At 42.5% G+C, this 23,128-nt stretch overlaps 1 protein-coding gene across 1 annotated transcript in view; it reads right to left on the reverse strand.

The window, feature by feature from the left end:
- Positions 1-23,128, reverse strand: part of LOC118847934 (serine/threonine-protein kinase TNNI3K) — a 394,003-nt gene that overhangs the window by 231,552 nt on the left and 139,323 nt on the right. The window contains exons 10-11 of the mRNA XM_036756639.1: positions 19,560-19,654; positions 19,041-19,190 (exon numbers count right to left, since the gene is read on the reverse strand). Coding sequence (XP_036612534.1) covers positions 19,041-19,190; positions 19,560-19,654 — 245 coding nt within the window. The remainder of the gene's footprint in view (positions 1-19,040; positions 19,191-19,559; positions 19,655-23,128) is intronic.

Raw genomic sequence — 23,128 nt, forward strand, 5'->3', positions numbered from 1 at the left:
GAGAATCCCTGCAGATAAAGGGTTAATTTCTTTCTTCACCACATCTAGGGGCCACACCAGGCTTGGGACGTTTTCTGAGCTCTTCTTCTAGACCTTCTTTGCGTCCAGGTGGCCTTTAGGGTCCTTTCTTGGAAATGCTGGAGGACTTATGGCTTAGGAGTAGCCGAGCCAGAACTGAGTATGGGCACCATAAAAAAGGGGGCAATTCAACTCAAAGCAGCAAAATGTTACTTCTTCCCCTTTTAGGCTGCATGGTTCAAGCTGTAGTTATTACCCTCACATAGATGTCTACGTATATACAAAACATGGGTATACATTGTATTGTGTATACGTACATACGTATTATTATTATTATACTTAAGTGTATTCCGTGGCCCCCAGCTGCTCTGCTGGGCTTTCTCTTCCTCTGTCATCATCATGACCCAGGTACTCCTGGGTCCATCCCATCTTTCCCCATTAGATTTTAAGTCTCTTTGTCGTCTCATTGCTCAGCAGTTTCTAGCACAGAGTAGCCATTTAATAAATGCTTCTTGACTGACTGATCAATTCTTGGAGCCCTAAGAAATAAACCTGAGGGGAACTAAATGGAGAGTCCACAAAGGAGAGAGAAGGATTCCCAAGTCCAGGAGCTGGGGAGGATCCCATTGGTTCCATACATTTTCTAAGAGAGAGTGAGGCTGCTGACTTTGTGCAACTCTGCCTCATTCCAATCCAATTCGTGTTGAGGCAGGACATCAGATGTGATGATCACTGGTCCTGTGCAGACGAAGCTCAAACAATAACAATAACAACGTTTTTGATACGCATATCTGACTGCTTTTGTGACCTCCACTCTCACATCTCCACGTGCCTCTCTGATGTGCACAATGGATGTCTAGTAGACAGCTGAAGGCAACAGCACCCTCCCAGCCCTCAATCTTAAAGCCAAGGTGTCATCTTCTCCACCCCCCCACATCCAATCTATTGTCAACATTTCTCCAATACACCCCCTCATCTCCTCTAATGCTGCCCCATCCTGGAGCAGACCTGTGTGTGTGTGTGTGTGTGTGTGTGTGTGTGTGTGTGTGTGTGTGTGTGTGTGTGTTGGGTGGGTCTGCCTGCCTCAAGTGTCTCCTCACTCCAGCCCTTCTCCACTCATCCACTAAAGTGATTTGGACATACCTAAAGTATAGATTCAGTCACGTCACACATAGGCCCTCCCACTCCTCAGTAAACTCCAGTGGCTCCCTCTTGCCTAGATGCCCAAACACCAAGTGCTCTTCCGGGTCCCAGCCCAGCCCCTTCCCATCTCTCCAGTCTTTGCACACCCTGCTCTCCCTCGCATCCTTTCCAGCGTGCTGACACCAGCCTCTTAGCTGCTCCACCCTCTGGGCATCTTCTCTGAGTATCCTCTAGTCCTTACCTCCACCTCTCGGCCTCTTTGGTTTCTTTGAGTCCTAACTAGATCCATGACTTCTGAAAGAGCAGCCCGCCATCATTCGTATATCACAGGCTGCGTGCCCGGTGCCGGTCATTATTCTGTTGGATCCTCACAATGATCCTGAGAGACAGGTGCGACTGTTATTCCCACTTTAAGATGAGGAGACTGAGGCAATTAGAGATGAAGTCATTCACCAGGGTCACACAGCTAGGAAGTGTCTGAGGCTAATTTTGATGCAGATCTCCCTGACTCCAGGCCCAAGCACCACCTAGCTGAGACATCAAGGAAGCCTTTCTCAAGCCCTCTGAATTCCAGGGCCTTCCTGTAATGGTAATTTATATTTGAAGATCTTTCCCACCCATTAATAGGTCATGTGACCTGCTTACATCACAGGAAGCCTAAGTTACATGTGGTGGAAGGAGCTTGCTGGGAGGAAAAGGAAAGTGTGTCTCAGGAAATCCTCTGAGAGAGCAGTTAGAGCTGAGGGAGGGAGCAAATGTGTGGTGGCTGTGCTGTGAGTGATTGTTGGTGGCAAGGCCCCAGCAGGGGGCACGAGGTTATGGGATAGAGTGCTGTGAAATTATGTATTCAATTCTTCAGTGCTGTGATGGATTGGGCTTGTTGGTTTTGGTATCCGGTTCTCTGGTATCTGAATAAATGGTTTATTTCTTCTACCTTTTATATGGAGAGTCTCTTATATTTTGTGATAAAGGATCACATAGGCATAATGACCATTATCATCTATATTGTGATTATCGCCTTGCTAATACAAGTCCCTCAGTGAATCATTGCTGGTTTATGCTGCATATACTTTGCTTCGCCTATGTCTGTCTGCTTGTTGTCTCCCCTATTAGACTGTAAGCTCTTTGAAGACAGGGCTGGCTTTTGCCCTTAAGTGGCCCCAGTGCCTGGCACAGTGTCTGGCACATAGCAAGTGCTAATAAATGTTTATTCATTGGCTGCCTTCCCTTCCAGACCATTGGTTTTTCCAGGGAACATTGGCCATACAAAGGGACAACGTGCCCTGTTGGAGGGACTGTTTTGTAATTGCTTGTCTTACTATATGTTTGGCAACTGCTTTTATAAAGGCTAATGTGGGGGGCACGGGAGACAGTTCAGAACTTAAAATGCAACAAAAAAAATGAATTGAATAAATTAAAACAAAAGGCTGTGACCTCCTTGAGTACAGGGACCATGTTTTGCCTTTCTCTATATTTCCCAGTGGGCTAGCTGTGTGGTGCAGTGGAGAAAGTGCTGGGCCCAGAGTCAGAAGGACCTGAGTTCAAATCTAGCCTCAGATACTTACTAGCTGTGTGACCCTGGGCAAGTTATTTTGCCCTCTTTGCCTCAGTTTCCTCAATTGTAAAATGAGTTGGAGAAGGCAATGGCAAACCACTCCAGTATCTTTGCCAAGAAAGCCCCAAATGGGGTCAAGAAGTGTTGACACAACGGTAAAATGAGCTGGAGAAGGATATGTTAAACCACTCTAGTATGTCTGCCAAGAAAACCCCAAAGGGGGTCACTAGTCATACATGACTACAAAATAACTGAAGTCCGTGTTCCTCACTGCTTAGCACAGTACCGGGCATTCAGTAAGAATCTGATTAGTAATAAAAATACCAAAATACTATTATTACCAAATGTCATTCATATAATACTTTAAAATTTACAAAATACTTTATGATTATCTCATTGAATCCTCACAACAACCCCGGGAGGTCTATTATCCCAGTTTTACACATGGAAGAACTGAGGCAGACTTTCCCAGGGTCACAAAGCTAGTGTCTGAGGCTGGATTTGAACTCAGATCTTTACAACCCCCAACATTCTTTCCCTGGTGCCACCTGGCTGCCTCTGTACCATGCTATTGGCACAGAAGATCCTCTATGGAAATTGAAAGGTTATGAGATTTGCCGCAAGTAGGGTCACACAGTAGGCTTCAGATGCAGGGTTCATTTCTGGTCCTCCTGACCCTAAAATTGGTCCTCTGCCCACTACTACTACTAGGGTTTTGCTAATGGCTAACTGGGGTGCTAATATTTTTCCAGGTCCAGAAATCTCCCCTCCCCCACAAAGGCCACCTGGGGAGGAGGAGGACAAAATCATCAGGAGCCAGTGTTTGTACCTGGCTGAGTCTTCCCCACCTCCTCACCCTCCCACCCACTTTCAGCTGCCTGCCTGGGGCACTTTGATGTAGTGAGGCTGCCAGACTCACAGGCCTCCTGGGTGGGTCCCTGATGCCGCCTTCAGACAGCCTGAGTGAGCCAGTGATCACACTTGGATCACACCTTTCATCTCAACAGCTCTCTGGGCTCCACTTGCTTGGAGGAACTGTAATTTCCTGCCAACACAGAGGCCCCATTGGCTGCCATTTTTCTCCAGGATGCTTTTTATCAAGAATCTAATGAGTGCATGTATATCCTGGTTGTGGAGAAGCTCGAGGCTGTCAGAGAAATGCCAGTGAGCCCCCCTCACTGAAACGTGGATTTCCCACCTCTTGCTCAGTTTCTGCCGAGGCTGAGGCAATAGCCTGAATCATGCTTCATCCTTCCTTGCCAAGACTCATCCCAAGTGAGATAAGCCTTTCAAGTGCCTTTGGGCACTTAGACCACCTGGGGCCCATGACCCAATATTCAGCTCTGCCCAGGGATTAAGAGGAGAATTTCCTGGATGGAGATCAGAAGTGGGCTGGTGCAGTGGTAATCAGGGCAGGGCTTTTTGCTGTTTTTCTCTTAAGTGCCTTTAATGATTCTGGCCTTTGTTTGAATGGGGAAGGTAAAGCGGGATCTTGTCTTGGAATGTTTCTCAGTACTAACACAACTTGTAGTCATTGATTAGAAACTCTGTATATGGTGGTACTAGGGATTAACTAACTTTCCCACATCCTAAATGGGACTTTTCACCATTCTTTACTTGAGTGCTTCTTAGCACTGAGGTAATCAAGTGCCCCAGGGCCCTGAGACAGGTATTAACTTATGGGGGCTCACTCATGGAAGGAATGTTGAGACCCAGACCCATTGGTCCTTCTCTGGTAACTATGCATTGTGATTTGATCAGAATAGGTCTGTATCTTGATGTTTGTGATTTCTGTATATATTTGCCTTGAAGTTCAAGGGGCTGGTCTTTTCCCCCAGAACTAAGCGAATGATATATGCATGTTTAATTAAACTGAGATTGTTAACCCCTTAAAGTTGCTTTCCTTAGAAAAGCAGATCAAAGAACCTGTGTTAGCAGCCCTTCTGTGTGCTGGTTGTTTTTGGTCTCATACAGCCACAGTAGCTGCTAGCCAAATTGTCTTTAAGCTAAAATGGGGACTATGGAGAAATAGAGAGAGCCCAGGATACTAATGGAAAGTTGCCCAGAGGTCATTCAGAGTCTGATAAAGAAAGAAAACGTTTGGCTCTATCAAGCAGTTAGTGTTTGCGTCCAAGGATCTTACACAGGTCCAGGACTATTGTGACTGAGGTTTCATGCACACTGAACAACGAAGCACATTTCTTTTCAATATCTCAGTGTTTTGCGAAATGCTAATACACCGTCAGAGTCGGAGTCGGGGAATAGATTGTCGGCCTTACAGTTTGAAAGACTTGGGTCAAAGTTCCAATTAATCCATCAACGGACCTATTTTCTTTTTTTAAATTAAAATTATTTTTAAATATTAGTATTTTATTTTCTCTCCCTTCTATATCCCCCTCCTGTTGAAAAAAAGAAAAGGAAAAACAACACCCTTGTAGAGAGTATACATAGTCTAGCCAAACAAATCTCAATATTAACTCCATCATCATTTGGCATATTGAATCTCTCACCTCTGTTAGGAGGCACTGATCATTCTTCATTATGAGTTCTCTGGAATCAATGAATATCCATTGTGTTGATAAGAATACACATGTATTAAAGGCCTACTGTGTGTCAGCCATTGCAATAGGGACAGGAGACACACACACACAAAAGTGAAGCAGCTCCTGCATCTTTGATGCTTCCTGTGTCATTTAACCTTCGAATGTTTTGTTTTGTTTTAGTTAAGAAGTATTTATTTTCTCTCCTTCCCTACTCCCACTGAAAAAGAAAAGAAAAAAGAAAACAAACCCCTGTAGCAAATGTATATTCAAACAAAACAAATTCCCATACTGGCCATGACCAAAATGATGTCTACACCATTTTCTGCATATAGAATCCATAGCCTCTATGTCATTTATTCTTAGTATGCCTCAGACAACTTCCTATGACTCTGAAATCATAGACCAAGTATAACATGCATTTGGTGGAAGGACTTTCTAACATCAGGCCCCAACTTGTAGAAACTCACAGGTCCTTTGCATATTGGCCAACTTCCTCTTCCAGTGCCTAGCCAGCAGAATGTAAGCTTTTTGAGAACAAGGGCAGATGTATACTTGCCTTTGCATCTCAAGCACCTATTGCAATTCCTGACTTTGAGTAGGCTCTTAATACGTGCTGTTGGATTGAACTGATTTTACTTCATTCCTTTCCTTCACTCTTCCTATCCATTACCATCTGTTTGATACCTCATTTTCTCCCTCTTGGTTTAGCGGAAACTTTTATGGATGCCTCTTTTCCACCATGGAGAACTCCCTCATGCATCTTTCTCCCTTGCTTTTTTCTTTTTCTTTCTTTTTTTTTTGGAGGAGAGAGGGCAGGGCAATTGGGGTTAAGTGACTTGCCCAAGGTCACACAGCTAGTAAGTGTGTGTCCAGCATCTGAGGTCGCATTTGAACTCAGGTCCTCCTGGCTCCAGGGCCGTTGCTGTACTCCCCATGCCACCTAGCTGCCCCTTGTGCGTCTCTCATATGTTCTTCTCTGTGTCACCACTTTCTAGTCTTCAAATGCTCCAAACTGCTGGATGATTATTTCTTCAATATGTCAAAGGTGTGTGACTTCATCAGTGTGAGTACACGCAGGGTAATGACAGTGACCCCCCCACACACTTTAGGAAAGGATGTTTAAATGGTAATATAGCTGAAAAAATGCCTCACCCTATACTAAATCTGATGATGGACCCCATCTCTCCCATTTAACAAGCCTGGTCCTTGAACAACAGGCATAGAGTCACATGTGTCATATTCAAGTTCCTTCTAATCTAGAAGCACCTGCCAGAACTCATACTCTAGTGTCATAACCTTTAAATGACCAAGGTCAATATTCACATTATTCCTGGGCACTGGAGTAAGATGTCGTTGGATGAATAACAGTTAACTTAGGGGAATGCTCAGAGGGATATGGATCAATTCCGATCCTGAACTCACGTGAGGGGGAGAGATCACAAACATCCTCCATGATCTCTCCCTTTGGGCCAAATGGGAGAGTACATATCATTCCCTCACATGTTTCCAGGAGACGCCATCACTATCCTGCATGTGGCCATCTCTTGAGCCGGGACAGCCCTCTCCAAGGACATACTTTCTTGGGATCTCTGAGCAGGAACACCAATGGAGAACACACTTCTATCTGACACATTCGCCCCCACTTACTCCTCCACTTACTTTAGATCTCAGAAAAGACACAGTCATTGGGTCAACAGGCATTTATTAAGTGCTTACTATATACCAGGCACTGTGCTAAGTGCAGAGGGACTAAGAGAAGGTAAAAACCCACCAAGGAAAAGGATAACAACAATCTAAGCAGAACTGTCTGTTGACTCTCTTTTATGGGCCAGTATTGAGAAGTCCTCTCTTAGACAAGAGGCTAAGTCATTAGAAAACTAAATTATGAAGCAGCAGCCCCAGGCATGGAAAGGTAATTAAGAGTTGTTTTTTGCCCTCTTTAGAAGAAGCCAATGGGACTATCTCTGCTCTATAGGGAGAAAGATATGGACAATTAAAGGTTTCAACAAAAGATTCAAGTTATTGGGGAGCTCCTTTTATTAGCCACCCCAACTCTCTTCCATGAAGAAATCAGGTAATCAGGTCTGTCCATGGACAACATAGCATAGCCACAGGCTCCCTACCTTAGTGGCATGGAACTTTGAAGAGGCCTACCCTTTCATCCTTAGGATTTTTTAGAACAGAGATTCCTAACCTGGGTCAGGTGAACTTTGTTTTTTTTTTTTTTTTTTAATATATTTTGATAATCCTTTGCCTTCCATGCATTTAAAAACACTATTCTGAGAAGACATTCATAGGCTTCAGCCAAAGGGTTCTGGGACACAAATCAGTGAAGAAGCCTTGCATAAGAGAACCAGACCCAATTGGAGACATGCCAGCCAGCATCAACCTCCTCCCCACCATCCAAGATCACTCTAGTCAAGTGTCACAGGCTCAAATCAGCCAGGCCTCCCTCATGGAGAGACTAGCTGGGCAAAGAACCACAGGCTCTCCAGGCTCTGCTTTTCCAAATCAAGGAACAGGAGAGAGCCCAGAAAGACAGCTTCAGTAAGGACATAGGGTCGGGAGGTGCTTAAGGGGCCATAGAGTCCCAGCTCTCCCTTTCTACACAGGAGGAAAGTATGGCAAAGAGAAAAATCAACAGTGCTCAGAGTCATCTAGCTGTTGGGTGCCTAAGGGGGTGGGGGTGGGGGGTTGAGACCCGGCTTTACTGACTCCAAGTCCGTGAGCAATATGTAACAGATTGTTGCTGTTGGGTTGGTTTTCCCTTCCTTTGGCCACACCGGAAGCATCTTTGATTTGTCCACAAGGTCTCCTGATGCTGGTCCAGTGTCTGCATGTGAATTTTCTGCTTACTAGGTTCTTGATGCAACCTCAGAGGGGAAAACAAAGAAGACAACCCACAAATTCTCTCTCCTGTACTGTACCACTGTGTTTTTTAAAATGTCTTTAGCTTTCGAGGTACTAGATATAAACTGAAGCATATTTCCCCCACCATCTGTACGAGGAAGAAGAGTGGGCAAACTCCAGGTGGGAAGAAATAGGAGCACAAACCCTGCTCACATTGGTCATGCTTGCAGTACAGAGTTAGACTGACTGGAGAAAAAGAAAAGGAACAAAACACCTTCCCCGCTCCACATCTGGGAATGTTTTTTTTTTTTTTTTCAGTGCCCTAGAAATTACATTTGAATAAATGCATTAGAATATTTGATTGAATAATTTTCCAAACATTTAGAGTGGTCCTCTCATTTTGATGTTCGCTTTAAATGTGCTGCAGGTCTGGGACTCAGAATGGCCGTCCCCAAATAACAAATGCAGCTTCCCAAGGTCAAAAAAGGCCCGGATGTTCAGCACTGTGGGGCAGGGACTCGGTGGCCCTTAGTCAAGGCTACTCAGAAATTCCTTAACTACAACACCATCTTCTCCTTTTTCCCTTAATACTACCTTTTTCACTCACTGACGTCCCTAGTGCTATTATGGATTTATGATCACATCAGTGGGTTACACCCCTGTAATTAGGGTTCACTGTTCCACTGAGGCAGCTGCCAATGCAGGGCAGAGAGCACCAGACTTGGAGACAGGAAGACCTGAATTCAAATCCAGCCTCAGAAACTTACTAGCGGTGTGACCTTGAATAAGTCACTTGCCCCGGTCTGCTTAGTCTCCTTAGCTGCAAAATCCGTATAATAACGGCACATGCCTTGTAGGGTTGTTGCACGAACGCTTAGCACGGCGCCTGGCACACAGGAGATGCTATGTATCTATATGGTTTTCCCCATCTCCCCTTCCGGTGATGCAGCTTACAGCCTGTCTGCACTTTCTCCTCTGCATAACGCGGTGTGCTGTGTGTACCAACAACCTCTGGGGAACTGCACTGGAGTGTGCAATGCTCACTCAGTCTCCCGCACGTACACCCTCTTCATAAGGAATCCCCTTGAGGCGACGGAGGCGCCCTCTGCCTGCTTTGCCTTTAAACACTCTGGGATGTCAGAGCAGAGCTGGGTTTTCTAGCGGTTGGTGCCAACTCCACACTGTATGCCCCTTTTTCGTTTCTTTTGCCGATCGTAAATTCATGGAGCGATCTTTCTACTCCAGCTCCGGCGTGTGAGTCGTCATAAATGACACGCCAAAGGCCATCTGAACCCCCTGCGCACCATTCCACTCCCCTAGGCGCAACCATGGCTTTTATTCTTCAGAGAAAATGGTGTTTCCCACCCCGGCAAGCGCCATTTTCACAATGGTGGAAGTCAAGATGTGGAGTCAGACGGATGAGAATTCGAAGGCTGCTTTAGGGCTAACTTGCCGAATGACCCTCGCCAAGTTCACCGGAGCTCTGTGCCTCAGTTTTCTCACCTGTAAAATGAGGTGGGTTGAACTCGGTTTTCAAAGGTTCATTTCTAGCTCTAGCTCCATGATCCTCTTATTTAGACAAAGAAGCACATTTTCCCTCATGAGCTGGAGCGTCTGAGTAGGGGAGTAGATGAAGCACTGGGGTCAGAAAGCCCAGAGTTCAAATCCTCCCACAGACACAAGTGCCTTAACTTCGGGGAATAGTAACTCCGCCTACCTCCCGTGGCTGTTGTGAACATCCAATGAGACTTTTGTAAAGTGCTTTGCAAACTTTAAATCACCATAGAAATGTTAGCTGTTATTATCATCAGTACTGGTGCGGTTGCTATTGTCATCTGTGTCATCATGGTTATTATTGGCTGTACTTTAGCCGAGAGACCCTCCCCGAATCAGCCTGAGAGCACCGCCCGGATTCCCCAGAGGAGCCAGGTAATGATCTGCCCATGGCCACAGGATCAGTAGATTTGTACCAGAGGCATATGTCAAAGCCCGCTCTCCAGGACACTCTGCCAGGATGCCTCTCCCATCCCTTCCTAGTCTGCACAAAAGTTCCCAGGGGCCGCAGAGTTCTCTCCGCCTCTTCTGATTTTTCTTGGCAGGGGCTGCTGTATGTGCTCATGTCTATAGGACTTCATCTATTTTCCAGAATATGCTCTGGGACTCTTACTATAAATAATTCACACCATACTACACCTGTCAAAAGGAATGAACAAAGCGTATCTCATGATGCAGGACCCTTGATTTTTATTGTTTTTGTTCACTTACTTAGTAATTCTCCACCTCCATCTCCCTGTCACCGTGAGTTAGAATGACTCTGCTGTGTACAAATACTGTATTCGGGATAATTAGATATTGGGGTGGGGGATTCAGGGAAATTACTTTAACTGGGATCAGAACTGAGGCAAATAAGAAGTTTTTAGTTCTGTTTCTAGTTTGGTGATTTTCCGACCTTAAATAGTCTGATTTGTCAGAGCACTTTTCATTGTCAGCCCTGTCTTTTCCCAAATCTCCCTGGCAGACAAACCGTATTGAGCTGTGGGCTTGGTTCTAATTGGCTGGGATCTTTTCAATTCGGCAGCTTCATCTTTAATGCAATGGATGGAAGATTACGTGCCAGTCTTTTCAATGGGTTTTCCATATTGGTGATCAGGGTCAGGGATTTGAACATAAGCAGGCTTCTGGCTGTTTCTTCTGGCCAATTTAAATTGATTCATACAAGTCCTTTGTACCCCCAGGAAAGGGGAGAACAAATCCTAGTGAAGGAGACAGTTATCTCTGTACTTTCAGATGGAATCTTAGAAAAGAAAAGGCATTGAGAGGGTGGGTAGTCTGAGAAGGAAAATGCTTTGGGTGTTAGAAAATAGGAGATCTTGGGAGGTTGGCAAAGGCGTATTGAAACTTTAACCTGGAGGATTCTCCTTTGAATCGAGGTCACTGGGGAAATGATTTCCAGGAATTACATTCAGCTGTTTAGGTTAACAGGGCTCTCGAAACACAAAGCATCATTAATATCTGATCCTACAGTGAGCCTTGGGGGACTAAACGATTCTTTGGGGCCCAGAAACAGAAATTAACTCTTCCCGGGCCCTGGGGCATCACTGAGACATTCAGTAAGAGAAGGGAAAAACAAGGCCATGTGGTATTTGTGCAGTGCCTGACATAATAAATGCTTAATATTTTTTCATTCATTTATTCTTTTCTTCATTCATATCCTGCTTAAGATTCTGCCTCTTATGGTACTACTGAGGATATTTTGAAAAAGGAAACAGTGCTCTCTGAAATGTTAACCTCGAAAGAGGATCCTTACATTCCTTTACCAATTCTGGGTCCATTGATCCAGGGATTTCTCTATTAAATTAATTTAAATTTTCAAATCATATGAACTCGTGGTCACCGGAAGAAAGAATTTGACCAAAGGGAGGGAACGTCTTGGCAAATGTGCCTTTCTCTTTACGTACACGAGATGTTTACTCTGAAGCAGCGTATCATCATCATCATTATTACAGCTTATATTCTTGTTATTCCACTCATCCATGGTACAACAAAAGAGTCAATGGTCTCAGAAGCCCTCTTGGAGGATACCTGCGCGTACTTCACCCTTCTACCCTCTCTGAAAACCTAGGCACTATTAATCCTGGTCTGGAGTCCAGCCCAGGGCCACCTTCAGTCTGTATGGCTTGTCTGTTTGTTTTTTAAAACTACTCTCATGTTTCAACAGACACAAGGAGAATGCACAAAAATTTTTAAGAAAGGAATCTCAGCTTCCAAAGAAAAATGTCTAGCCTCGTGGCTCCCACAGATACTCAGCTTTCTGACTCTGCTCTCCTCCTGGCCTTTACACAGGCCATTCCCTCATACTTTTAATGCACTCCTTTCTTAATCTTTCTGTTAGAATCCTTTACTTCTTTCAAGGATCAGCTCTGGTATCGCATCCTAAAAGCTTCTCCCGCTTACCTCAGAGGGTAGTGTTCTCTCCCATCCCCGATTACCTTGAATTTGTGTATCTGTTTCTAGGTCCTCTCTCTACACATCCCCCTAGAACATAGGCTCCTTGAAGGTAAGAGGTGGTTTGTTTCTTTCTTTGTCTCCCCAGGGTGCTTAAGAAGAGTTGCTGGATTCGAACTGGATTTGGAATCACCCACATCTGCAAATGTTCTTGTTAGATTCACACAATAAATGAAGATTTTGTTTTTCCTAACATTATCCTGTGCTAGGCAGAGTGAGGTGGAGATATCTGTGTCTGATATGTCATCATAATGCTAGCTCACAATTACATAATGCTCTGTAGTTTTACAGAGTATTTGTCTCCAAACAACCCCGTCAGGTAGTTTTGGGTACTATGTTTTAAATGTGGCGTCATAATTTTGTGTATTTCCCCACCAATATACAGCTGAACCCTTCATGTCTTATTATCCTAAGTAGTTCTTATTCTGATCTTTGCACAAATCCCAAAATGGTCTTTTGAGTCTGTCATCACATGGCTTGGCTCATCTGCCAACCTGATAAGCATATCTTTTTCCAAGTTATGTTGAAATGTCAAACACCAAAAGGCCAAAAACCATGTCCCTGGGGCCTCACGTGGAAACCTTCCAATGGGATATGGAACCAGTAACGAGTATTCTTTGGGTTCTACTATTTAGCTGGTTCCAAATCCTTCCACTTAATCCACAAACCATGCCAAACTTCTACATTTTGTCCACAAAACAGTGGGAAAGGATATCAAAGGCAAGGCTAAAATCTCAACACAACATCTATAGCATGCCCTTGATTTACTAGGCCTATGGGGGACAAGGACTAAACCTGGGTCTGGTCACTAATAGAGAGCTCCTGGATGAGAAAGCAGCTTCTACCAATGGCAGATGGCACATCCTCTGCCATTTACACTCTGAGAGGTTTGCCTGGAACACTAATAAGATGGGTGATATTCCCAGGGTGTGTCCCAGATGGACGTGAATTTAGCCCTTCCTAACTTCATGGTGGCTCTCTATACCGTACACCTCCCTGCTTACCAAATTGGTCAACCAGAAGAAAATGGTTATTCCTGTCCTGTTCTTGCTGAAGCCAGTTAACAGGTCTAAAGTCTTCAATGTAATCATGTCCAAAACAGAATAATCATTCTCTGCAAACCCTTCCCATGTTCCTAATTTTTCTTTTACTGTTGAGGGTATGTCACCCTTCTAGGCACACAGACTCAACCTTAATCTCTCAACATCCCTCCACCCCAATATCAAAACTCTTGCTAAGTCTTATCATTGCAAATCTTCACAATGTCTCTCTCTCCTGTATTCCCCCTTCTGTCCACTCACACAGCCACCACCCTGGTGCAGGACCTCGTTACAACATACTTAGATTATTGCAATAACTTTCTGGTTGGCTTTTCTACCTTGTCTCTGTCATCTCTAGGCCAAACAGACCTTCTTAAAGTCCACTTCTGATGATATCTTTCCTCCTTTCTCCCCACTGGACTGTACAAACTCCAGTGACTCTCTATTACTTCCAAGATTTAATGTAATTATGAAAGTCTCTTTTTGGCTTTTAAAGACCTTCATAATTTGGACCATTGCTCCCTTTCCATTTTCTTCCTTCATGTACTTCAATCGTGCTCTTCTCTTGCTGTTCCTAGCACATGACTCTCCATCTCCTGCTCCCTTGCCAACACACCCAGCAGGCTCTCTCTCCTCACTTCTGACTCCTGACTTCTTTCAAGGCTCAGCTTTAGGGCCATATTCTATAAGAGGCTTTTATGACCCTTCCCCCCTCACTGCTGGTATCTTCCCTCTGACATTAACTTCCATTATACTCTATTCCTTACTTACATGTTTTCTATCACATTAGATTGTAAAATAATTGAAGGAAGAGAGTATCTTTGCCTTGTTTTGCATTCTCAGGGCTTAGTGCAGTGACTGGTACATGGCAAACACTCAATAAAATGCTTGTTGTCTGACTGATTTACAAAGGAAATTTGGGACATTATTTGCCTTTCTTCATAATCTCGACATGTCTTCCGATTTCCACTGAAAGTGGTTCAACGACTGCCAGTTCTTTTGATACCCAAAGTTGTAGCCGATCTTGGTCTAGTGACCTGAACTTATCAAGGGCAGCCAGGTGGTCATCTTCCTAACTTATCTTAAAAATCTATTCTCCATTAGTCAAATGTGCTCATTTTCAGTCCAACAAGAATTATCCTGGGCAAAACCAAAACCAAAAACTTCCAAAAATGGTGAAGAAACTCTGTCAATAATCACTGTCCCTCCCACCCCTTCACTGAAGGAAATGGTCCTCTCTTTGAGGCTCCATTTTCCCCCAATGCAGCTATCAATCCTTTTTACATACTTCTTCGCTTGGCTCACCAGTCTCAGCTCACACTGATCTTTAGCATTCCTGATGAATTGTATTCTGATAGGATCATGGTGAGCTTTTGCAGACATCTTCTGCTAGAATAACATTTAACATTTATTTAGCACTATAAGATTTGCAAAGGCTTTACATGTGTTATCTCATTTACCAACACTTGCTTTTCTCATCTGTATTAAAACTCTACTTTGGTCGGTGAGTCCCTGCACATCTTCATTGGTTCCTTTAGATAACTCTTCATTTTCCTCATCATAAGAAATGACTCCTAACTGTGTCTTCCCAATTTCATTCATGAGGGCTTTCCATTCCTCTAGCACTGACTTCTTCTTTTGATTTTTAGTCCATGTGAGTCTACATACCCCTTCTCTGAACTCTTTGAAATCTTTTATTTTCCTTAAAATCTACAGTATATGTCAGATGTTGATTGACATTTCTCTTCTCTATCATATCTTCTAAGATGAATTGGTTGTTACTTAGTCATGTTCCGATAAATTACCATTCTATACTCAAGATCCTCTTTATTAATGAAAAACAGAATAAAATTTCCCATATTTGTTTCCTCTACTTTTTGAAGGTTAAAACTCTCCAGTGAAGTCAAAGCAAGTCATAAATCCTTTATTAAATGCCTGCTACGTGCCAGACACCAGACCAAGCGCTAGGGATACAAAGAAAAGCAAAAAAAAACAAACTAAAAATGAAAACAAAACAAAAAAAAAAAACAGCCCTTGCTCTCAAGGAGCTCACAGCTAATGGGGAGACACCATGCAGACAACTATGCCCAATCAAGATACAGAGAGGAGAAAGTGGAGCTAATCTTGGAGATCAGGCACTAGCATTAAGGAGGATTAAGAAAGACTTCTTGTATGAGGCCGGATTTTAGCTGGGAGGAAGTCAGGGACCAGAGATGAGTTAAGTGAAGGAATTTTAAACTACTCTGTCTTCTCTAGCTGACATTTGGATAACTGAATTTGCCAGTTATTGATAGATCATGCCTCTGTTCTAGGCTTGCCGTCTCTTCCCTGCGTTCATCTACCTCCTCCTTCTGCCCAGGTGGACTTTGGTATTTTCTGATAGTAATATAAAATTTCTATTTCTGGTTTCATTTACCCTTACCTGATTTCCTCATGTGAGTGTATCTTCTTAATATTCAATGCTCCCCATCTCCCCTTTTAACTATTTTCTTTATTTTTTTCATAGGGTTCAGCCTTTCAAAACCATAATGATAAAAGTTGAGGCTATGATTTTCAAAGTGCTCTCCATGTATTATCTTTGTTGGCCACCTGTTATGCTTAGGATGGACATCCATGCTCAGCTCTTCCTCCTGGATTTCCTGCTTTACCTTAAGGTTCACCTCAAGAGCCACCTCCTTCAGGAAGTCTTTCCTAGTCTCTGCTCACCAGGCTATCCCACCTGTTCCCCAAGGTTATAATGTATCTAGTTTCTATTTTGTTTATATTTACAAATGTGCCTGCTGGATTCCACCTCATGCGCTTACTTGTTATGTGCTTAATAAGTAATGAATGATAATTTAGGCAGCTAGGTGATTCAGTGGGTAGAGTACTTGGTCTGGAGTCAGGAAGACTCATTTTCCTGAGTTCAAATCCAGACTCAGACACTTATCAACTGTTTGACCCTGGGCATGTCACTTAACCCTGTTTGCCTCAGTTTCCTTATCTGTACACGAGCATGAGAAGAACATAATAAATCGCTCTAGTATCTTTGCCAAGAACACCCCAAATGGAGTTGAAATTATTAGATATGGCTGAAACCATTTAACAATGATTGTAAGACTCACAACAACCTAGAGTTAGGCAAAAGGAATGTTATCCCCATTTCACAGAAGAAGAAATGGACTCTGAGAGAGACACAAGGTGACTTCCTCATAGTCATGTAGTGAGTCAAAGGGAGAGGCTGAATTTGACTCTGTCTTCCTAACTACAGTTTAGCCTCCTCATCTTCTATACCACCATGGTCGGCCTCACAATTCATACTGCCAGCAACATTTTCTTTTTTACTATACTATTGTTTAAATAAACCCTACCCATACAGAGCTAAATCAACATTTCTCCAGCAAGCAAAGCAAAACAGAACAATGGCATCTCACCATTTAATTTTGTTGGTTTTATTTTCTTTTTGCTAAAACATATGTAAAATGACCCTCTGGGGATTCCTGAGTTAGAACGTTCATTTCATTAAAAATTCATAGGAATAATTAAATGCCATCCTATACGTCAGTTGAACAAATAAGGGTGACAAATATGGCATATGTTCCACGGGCCAGTAGGAAAGTCCACTAAGCCAAGGGATTTGGTTAAAAAATGTTAGAAGACACTAGAATCATTCTTTTTTCACAAAATTAGCAAATCCACAAACTCTTCAGGATTCACTCCCAATCAACGAAACGCCAGGAAAGCCAGTCACCACCACCACCTCCATGAAGAATTCAATACAGCGTTCGTTTTTGGACAGAACTCATAAATATTAGTGCTCTCAAAAAACACCTTATTTTTGACCCAAAATATCTCTAAAACATTTATTTAAGAGACCGATTGTTACCCAAAGGTTTTCTGTAGTGCTTCAGAACACAGGTAAGTGATCCCCTCCTATAGAGAAGGGCTGTCCTGAGTTGTCTCTGTTTCTTCAAATAACTTGAACTTACTTTACATATACATGCCATTTGGGCATATGTGCACCATTGTGGTGCCTCCATTAGGACCAAAGAAAAAGCTGTGAGCTCCCAGAGGGGAGGAGCTATTTCCTGTTGGTTTTTGGAATTCTAGAGTTTAGCACCACACCATGGATAGAGTCAGCACTTCAAAAGATCTCCAAGTGCTTTTGTGTCATCTAAATCATAATCATCTTGTTTTTGATTTGGAGAAGATGCATAATGTAGGGGAGAGAGCTCTCCACATGGAGTCAGGAAGAGTTCTAATCTTTCCCTAGGCAATTACTAGGGGTATGACCATGGGGAAGTCACTTGACCACTCTGTACCTTAGATTCCTCCTCTGTGAAATGAGGGGATTGGACGTGATGACTCTAATGCTCCTTCCAGCTCTGAATCTAGGATCCCATGACATGCTATCTCCTATTACCAAGAAGCACAAGCTCCTCAAAGAATTAAGTGATGGATAAGCTCCATACAACCACCATGGCAGGATAGAAAGAAAATTGATCTTGTGTTCTAAAGACCTGGGCTTCAAGACTGGTTCCGATGCTACTCACTTGTGTGACACTGACCTATGTCAGCTACTCATTTCATATCTCTAACCTTCAGTGTCTCTTTCTCTAAGATGTGGATAAAAACACCTGCCCTGTGCATTATGCAAAAAGGAAAATAAATGCTGGTTGTCAGCTAAATCTTCCTAATAATTATAACTCTATTGAAGTGTATTCATCAGTCCTAGGTGGCAATTGGCTCCCTCTCACTGGAGGGCTTCAAATTGAACTGGATGGTCATTTATTGGGTGTGTTTTTGTGTGAATTCTTATTCAGGTGTGAGTTAGATGGCTGCTGAGGGCACTTCCAACACAACTGGGAAGGTCATATAAAAAACACTTTATCAACATTAAAGCATTAAATACAAGGGAGCTACTATAGCTGTACCAGCAGCAGTCAGCATGCCCTCCTCACCTCTGTCTTTCAAAAAGAAACAGGTATTTGTTGTCTCTCTACCGGAAAGAAGGTGTAGTGTGAGTCCTGTTCTGAACTGTTTGCGATTCAATGAGAACTCTGTTCTCTGCTGAGTTTCTATTCAAAGTCTTTAGGCAATAAATAGTTGTCCCCATACTTTTCTCATTTTCTACTGAGCTACATTTTGGAGCCCTTTTTCTACTTCTTCTTCACATCTGCCTTCCTCTCCCTCTCTGTAAAGTCTCTTCTCCAACAGTACCTCTCATTCTCCAAACTCAATAAATCTCCACCAGCTTTCAGTTCTCTCTTCTTTGCCAACATGGAATCACAGAGTTGGAGAGAAGTGTGAAGGCTATCAGATTCAATCTGTCTCTTAAAAAGAAACCCCTTGAATAAGCCAGCAGATGAAATGCTCACCCATTCTTTGCTCAAATAGCTCCAATGGGGAAAAACTCCTTTTTCACAAGGAGGCCTTTCCCACTTAGGCATAACATTAGCTGTTTGCGATAATATTCTTGTTTTTCTGCTCACATCATGCCTAAATTTGTCCTCTCTGTAATATCTATCTATTGCCCTCTGGACCCCATCTACCCATTTAGTCCAGTTCTGCTCTCTGAAACCAAGAAGAAAAAGCCAGGGATCACTTCTCTATGTCAGGACATGGAGAATCTCCCAGCTCTTCTAAGTCCTTAATGCTGTCCCCTCTCCCACCACACAAGACAATTGACTCTCATTTAAAAAGCAGCACTCATAAGTCCCTTCTCTTAGTCAAGGGGTGACTTCCCCAGTGAGGGTCCACTTGACTCTGATTCAGATCCACAGAGGCCCTGCTACAGCACTGAGAGAGGCTATAGGGAATTAAGGTGATGGGAGCAAAGAAGCTAGGTATGCATCATCTATGCATGTACTTTAAACACCACTTTAAGAAACAGGAGGATTCAAATACCTTTTTCATAAGCCCACATCAAACAGGTCTGCTCATCTTTTTCACCACTTGACCTGCTGGGATCACAGGCTACCAGATTCATATCAGCTCCATTATCCAGTAAGAACTGCACCAGACGGATGTGTCCATGGTAGCAAGCGGAGTGTAATCCTACAGAGGTTGGGGGGAGGGAGAGAAAAGCAAGAAAACCAAACCTTTGACCAAACCCTGACTGCCACAAAGACAATTGTTGCCCTGTAATAGGATTGCAGCAAGAGCTAGAAAGGGAGAGTTGATTTCTCTGATAAAGAATCCATTCTACTATGGAGACAAAGCATCTTCTAAGCAGACACTGTTTTCTCTGACACCCAATCCACTTCTCTGCTTTACCAGAATTCCTAGACATGGACTGTAATTCCCACCAGCTGCACTTAGCAGCTTCAGGAGCATGGAGAAAGGAGGACCCCCAGGCCGGCTCATTTCTCTGGGTTTGACAAGTCACCGCAAAGGGGGGTGATTTCAGTCATATTTCGCTCTTACCGGTGTGTCCGTCTCTTCCTTGATGATTGATGCTTAGAATGTTTTGGTCAAGAAGAAATTTAACAAGTTCAATGCTCTTGCCATAGGTACAAGCACTGTGAAAACACAAGGCACGGTGAATGAGTGCTGGGGTTTGTTCAGATGGAAGACCCCAATTATTCTCAGACGTGGATAAGATATATGGAACATAACAGGGCCATCAGCAGGCTCTTTGTCTGGAAACTCACTCAATGGCTCTATTAAAACACCCTGAAATCACATTACGTATTTCAGTGGTCATATCACAGAGTCGAATTCCTTTGAGGCTGCAGTTCATTAAAAATAAACTCTTAATTTTCCCTCCTACACATTGTCTTCTAGCCTTAGTTCCCACTTGGGCATATGTAGTTTTTTTTTTTAAATGTGTAGGAATTTATATTAATCCATATTAAATTTCATTTCTTTAGATTTGGCCTAATTTCTATCCTACTGGTAGCTTTTTGAGTCTAGACTTTGTCATCTAACATGTCTAATTGGTATGTACATCATTAATGGATCCATCCAAACTACTGCTAAAATGAAGAACACCAGAAGTCAAGGACAGGTCATTATGGCACACTACTCAAGAACTGCAGAAATGCACCAGTCAAGTAGTTTCACTGCTTTGGGGATAAATATTGAAAGGCAGAAGTTTTAATTTTAACATAAGGAAGAACTTCCTAACAACTGGGGCTTTCCAAAGATGGAATGGGGCATCAGGAGCCAGCAGGATTTCCTTTCCTAGAAGTCTTCCAGCCAAGGCCAAAAGATCACTTTTCTGGTAAGCTGTGTCGGGGGTATTTTATCATCGAGGCTTTGAATTAGATGACTTCTGAAGTCCCTTGGAAAGCTAAGATTCTGTGATTTGGACAAGACCATTCAACCAGCTCCAAATCCACTCAGCCTTATTATCCTGTGATGTATATCTTTCTGTCTTGTTCTGGGCACCATCTTTTTAGCAGGACCTTGGCAGAATTGAATGCATTTATAGGGTAAGGATGTTAGGGAGAGGACTAGTGATGATGCCAGATAAGGATCATTTGAAGTAGTTAGTTTTTTGGGGAAAATGATAATGAGTGCAGTTTTGAACATGCTGAGTTTGAGATGTCCATGGGACACCAGGTTTGAGATGCCTGATAGGTAGGTGGTGATGCAAAACTGAAGGTCAGGAAAAAGGTTAGGGCTGGAAAAGTAGATCTGAGAATCATCACTATAGAGATAATAGAGATAACAATTGAATTCATGGGAGCTGATGAGATCAATGAGAGAAATAGTCAAGAGCAAAAAGGGAAGAGGGCCCGGGATAGATGGATTAGACTTCTTTTTCTTGGCCCCAGGAGCAATAACTGCAAATAACAGAGAAATAAATTGAACTTAGAAGTTCAGAAAATCTTCCAAATAATTAGAGCTGTCCCAAACTTGAATTGCTGGCATCCAGATGCTGTGTGTTAGTCACTCTTCACTGGAGCCTTTCAAAGTAAACCTAAGTGAAAGACTAATGGTTCAGAGATGTTTTAAAGGGGATGTTTATTGAGATGTATGGACTAGATGACATCTGAGATGCTTTTAACCTGTGGAATTCTGGGAATCTCATCAGACTATGAGCTTCTCAAAGGCAGGGACTGTCTTCTGCCTTTCTTTGCATCCCCACTGCTTAATGCAGTCCTGGCACATAGTACACACAATAAATGCTCATTGCTGGACTAAATGACTGAAGTTTCTTACTCATGAAACAGGGTGAGTGCATGTTTGTTCATAAGCCATCTATATGCATAGAATAGCATGTGTAGTTGCTTTTCAAACAGCCAAAAGATTTTTGTGCCAGGGCTGCAGAGAAATGGTTTAAGATTTCCAGGATTTTCTAACCAAGTATTTATTGGCAAATATATTCATATTCATGCCATTTTTTCTAAAGAGAAAAAGTCATTATAACAGTTTTTTTTAACTTTTAACTTTTTATAAGCAATATGTACCTGGATGTTTGAAGAAAAGGGGAGGAATTCAAGGAAGCCCCTGGAGTTCCCAGCCACCCCCAGTCACTCAAGCCTCATACCTTTCTCTGAATGCATGCATACATTCTCCCAGCAGTGAATATGTCCACAGAGTTTTGAGTAGGTGAGAATACTTGAAAACATTATTTCAAGAGACAATCAAAGGAGATTGTATTCCTCAAAAGCAGGGATAATAAGGTAGGTAAGCCCACATACTGGCCTGGTCGTCTAGAAGAATTATAACCCTAATTGATCTAGGTAAAGGAGAAAGATAAGGTAGGAAAACCAAAAGGCATTTTTCTAAGATAGTTTAAGGGTACAGAGGAACACTCTGTTTAGGAAGGAGCAGAAGCCCTGAGGGGCAGCATTGCTTTTGGTTACAAGGGATCAGGGAACCTGAGAAACAGTATTAGTGATGGTCCCAAGGGATCAGAAGCCCTTTCTGGGTAAGGAACAGAGTTCAGACAAGGAGAGTAGTGACCACATCTTTTCTCAGATCACACCACCTTGGAAGCATCAAAAACTTCCAACGCTCAGAACTAGCTCTGAAAAAAGCAGTGTAAAAAGCCTAAAGACTGAGGCAGCATCCTTCCCAATCCTACCCTCTAATGAGGGCTAGAACTAAATATTAACATAAATTTCAAAATCAAGAAATAGAGTGGAAAAATGAGCAAACAGCAAAATAAATAAATAAAATCATGAAAAACTACGATGGTGACAGGGAAGAGCAAGACAAACCCTGAAGGAGACAATGAAGTCAAAACAGCTACAAGCAAAGCATCAAAGGAAATGTGAATTGGACACAAACCCAACAAGAATTCCTAGAAGAGCTAAATAATTTTTAAAATCAAATAAGAGTAGTAGGTGAAAAACTGGACAAAGGAAAAGGAAGAAAATTATGAACAGACAATTAACAGCTTGGCAAAAGAGTTGCAAAAATACGAAGAAAATAATAGTTCAAAAAACAGAATTAGCCAAATGGAAAAAAGAGGCAAAACAAAAATTCACTGATGCAAATTACTCCTTTAAAGGAAGAATTAGCCAAATGTGAAAAAGAGGTACAAAAGCTCACTGAAGAAAATGATTCCTTAAAAATTAGAATTGGGCAGGTGGAAGTTAATGACTCTGTGAGACATCAAGAAACAATAAAACAAAATAAAAAAACTGAAAAATTAGAAGAAATGTGAAATATGTATGTGAAAAATATCTGACCTAGAAAATAGATTAAGAAGAAATAATTTAAGAATTATTGGACTACCTGAAAGTCATGATCAAAGAAAGAGTCTAGACATTATATTTTAAGAAATTGTTAAGGAAAACTGCCCTGATATACTAGAACCAGAGGGTAAAATAAATATTAAAAGAATCCACCAACCACCAGCTGAAAGAGATTCCAAAATATAGCCAAATTCCTAAGCTCCTAGGTCAAAGAGAAAATACTTCAAGCAGTCACGATAAAAAGGAATAAAGATAAATGGAGAAAAATAGGCTGGAGGGAAATGCACAGCTAGTAATCATAAATAGATGTCAATGGGATGCACTCACCCATAAAACAGAAGT

The sequence above is a fragment of the Trichosurus vulpecula genome, chromosome 4 (assembly GCF_011100635.1).
Source record: "Trichosurus vulpecula isolate mTriVul1 chromosome 4, mTriVul1.pri, whole genome shotgun sequence".
NCBI classification, from domain to species: domain Eukaryota; kingdom Metazoa; phylum Chordata; class Mammalia; order Diprotodontia; family Phalangeridae; genus Trichosurus; species Trichosurus vulpecula.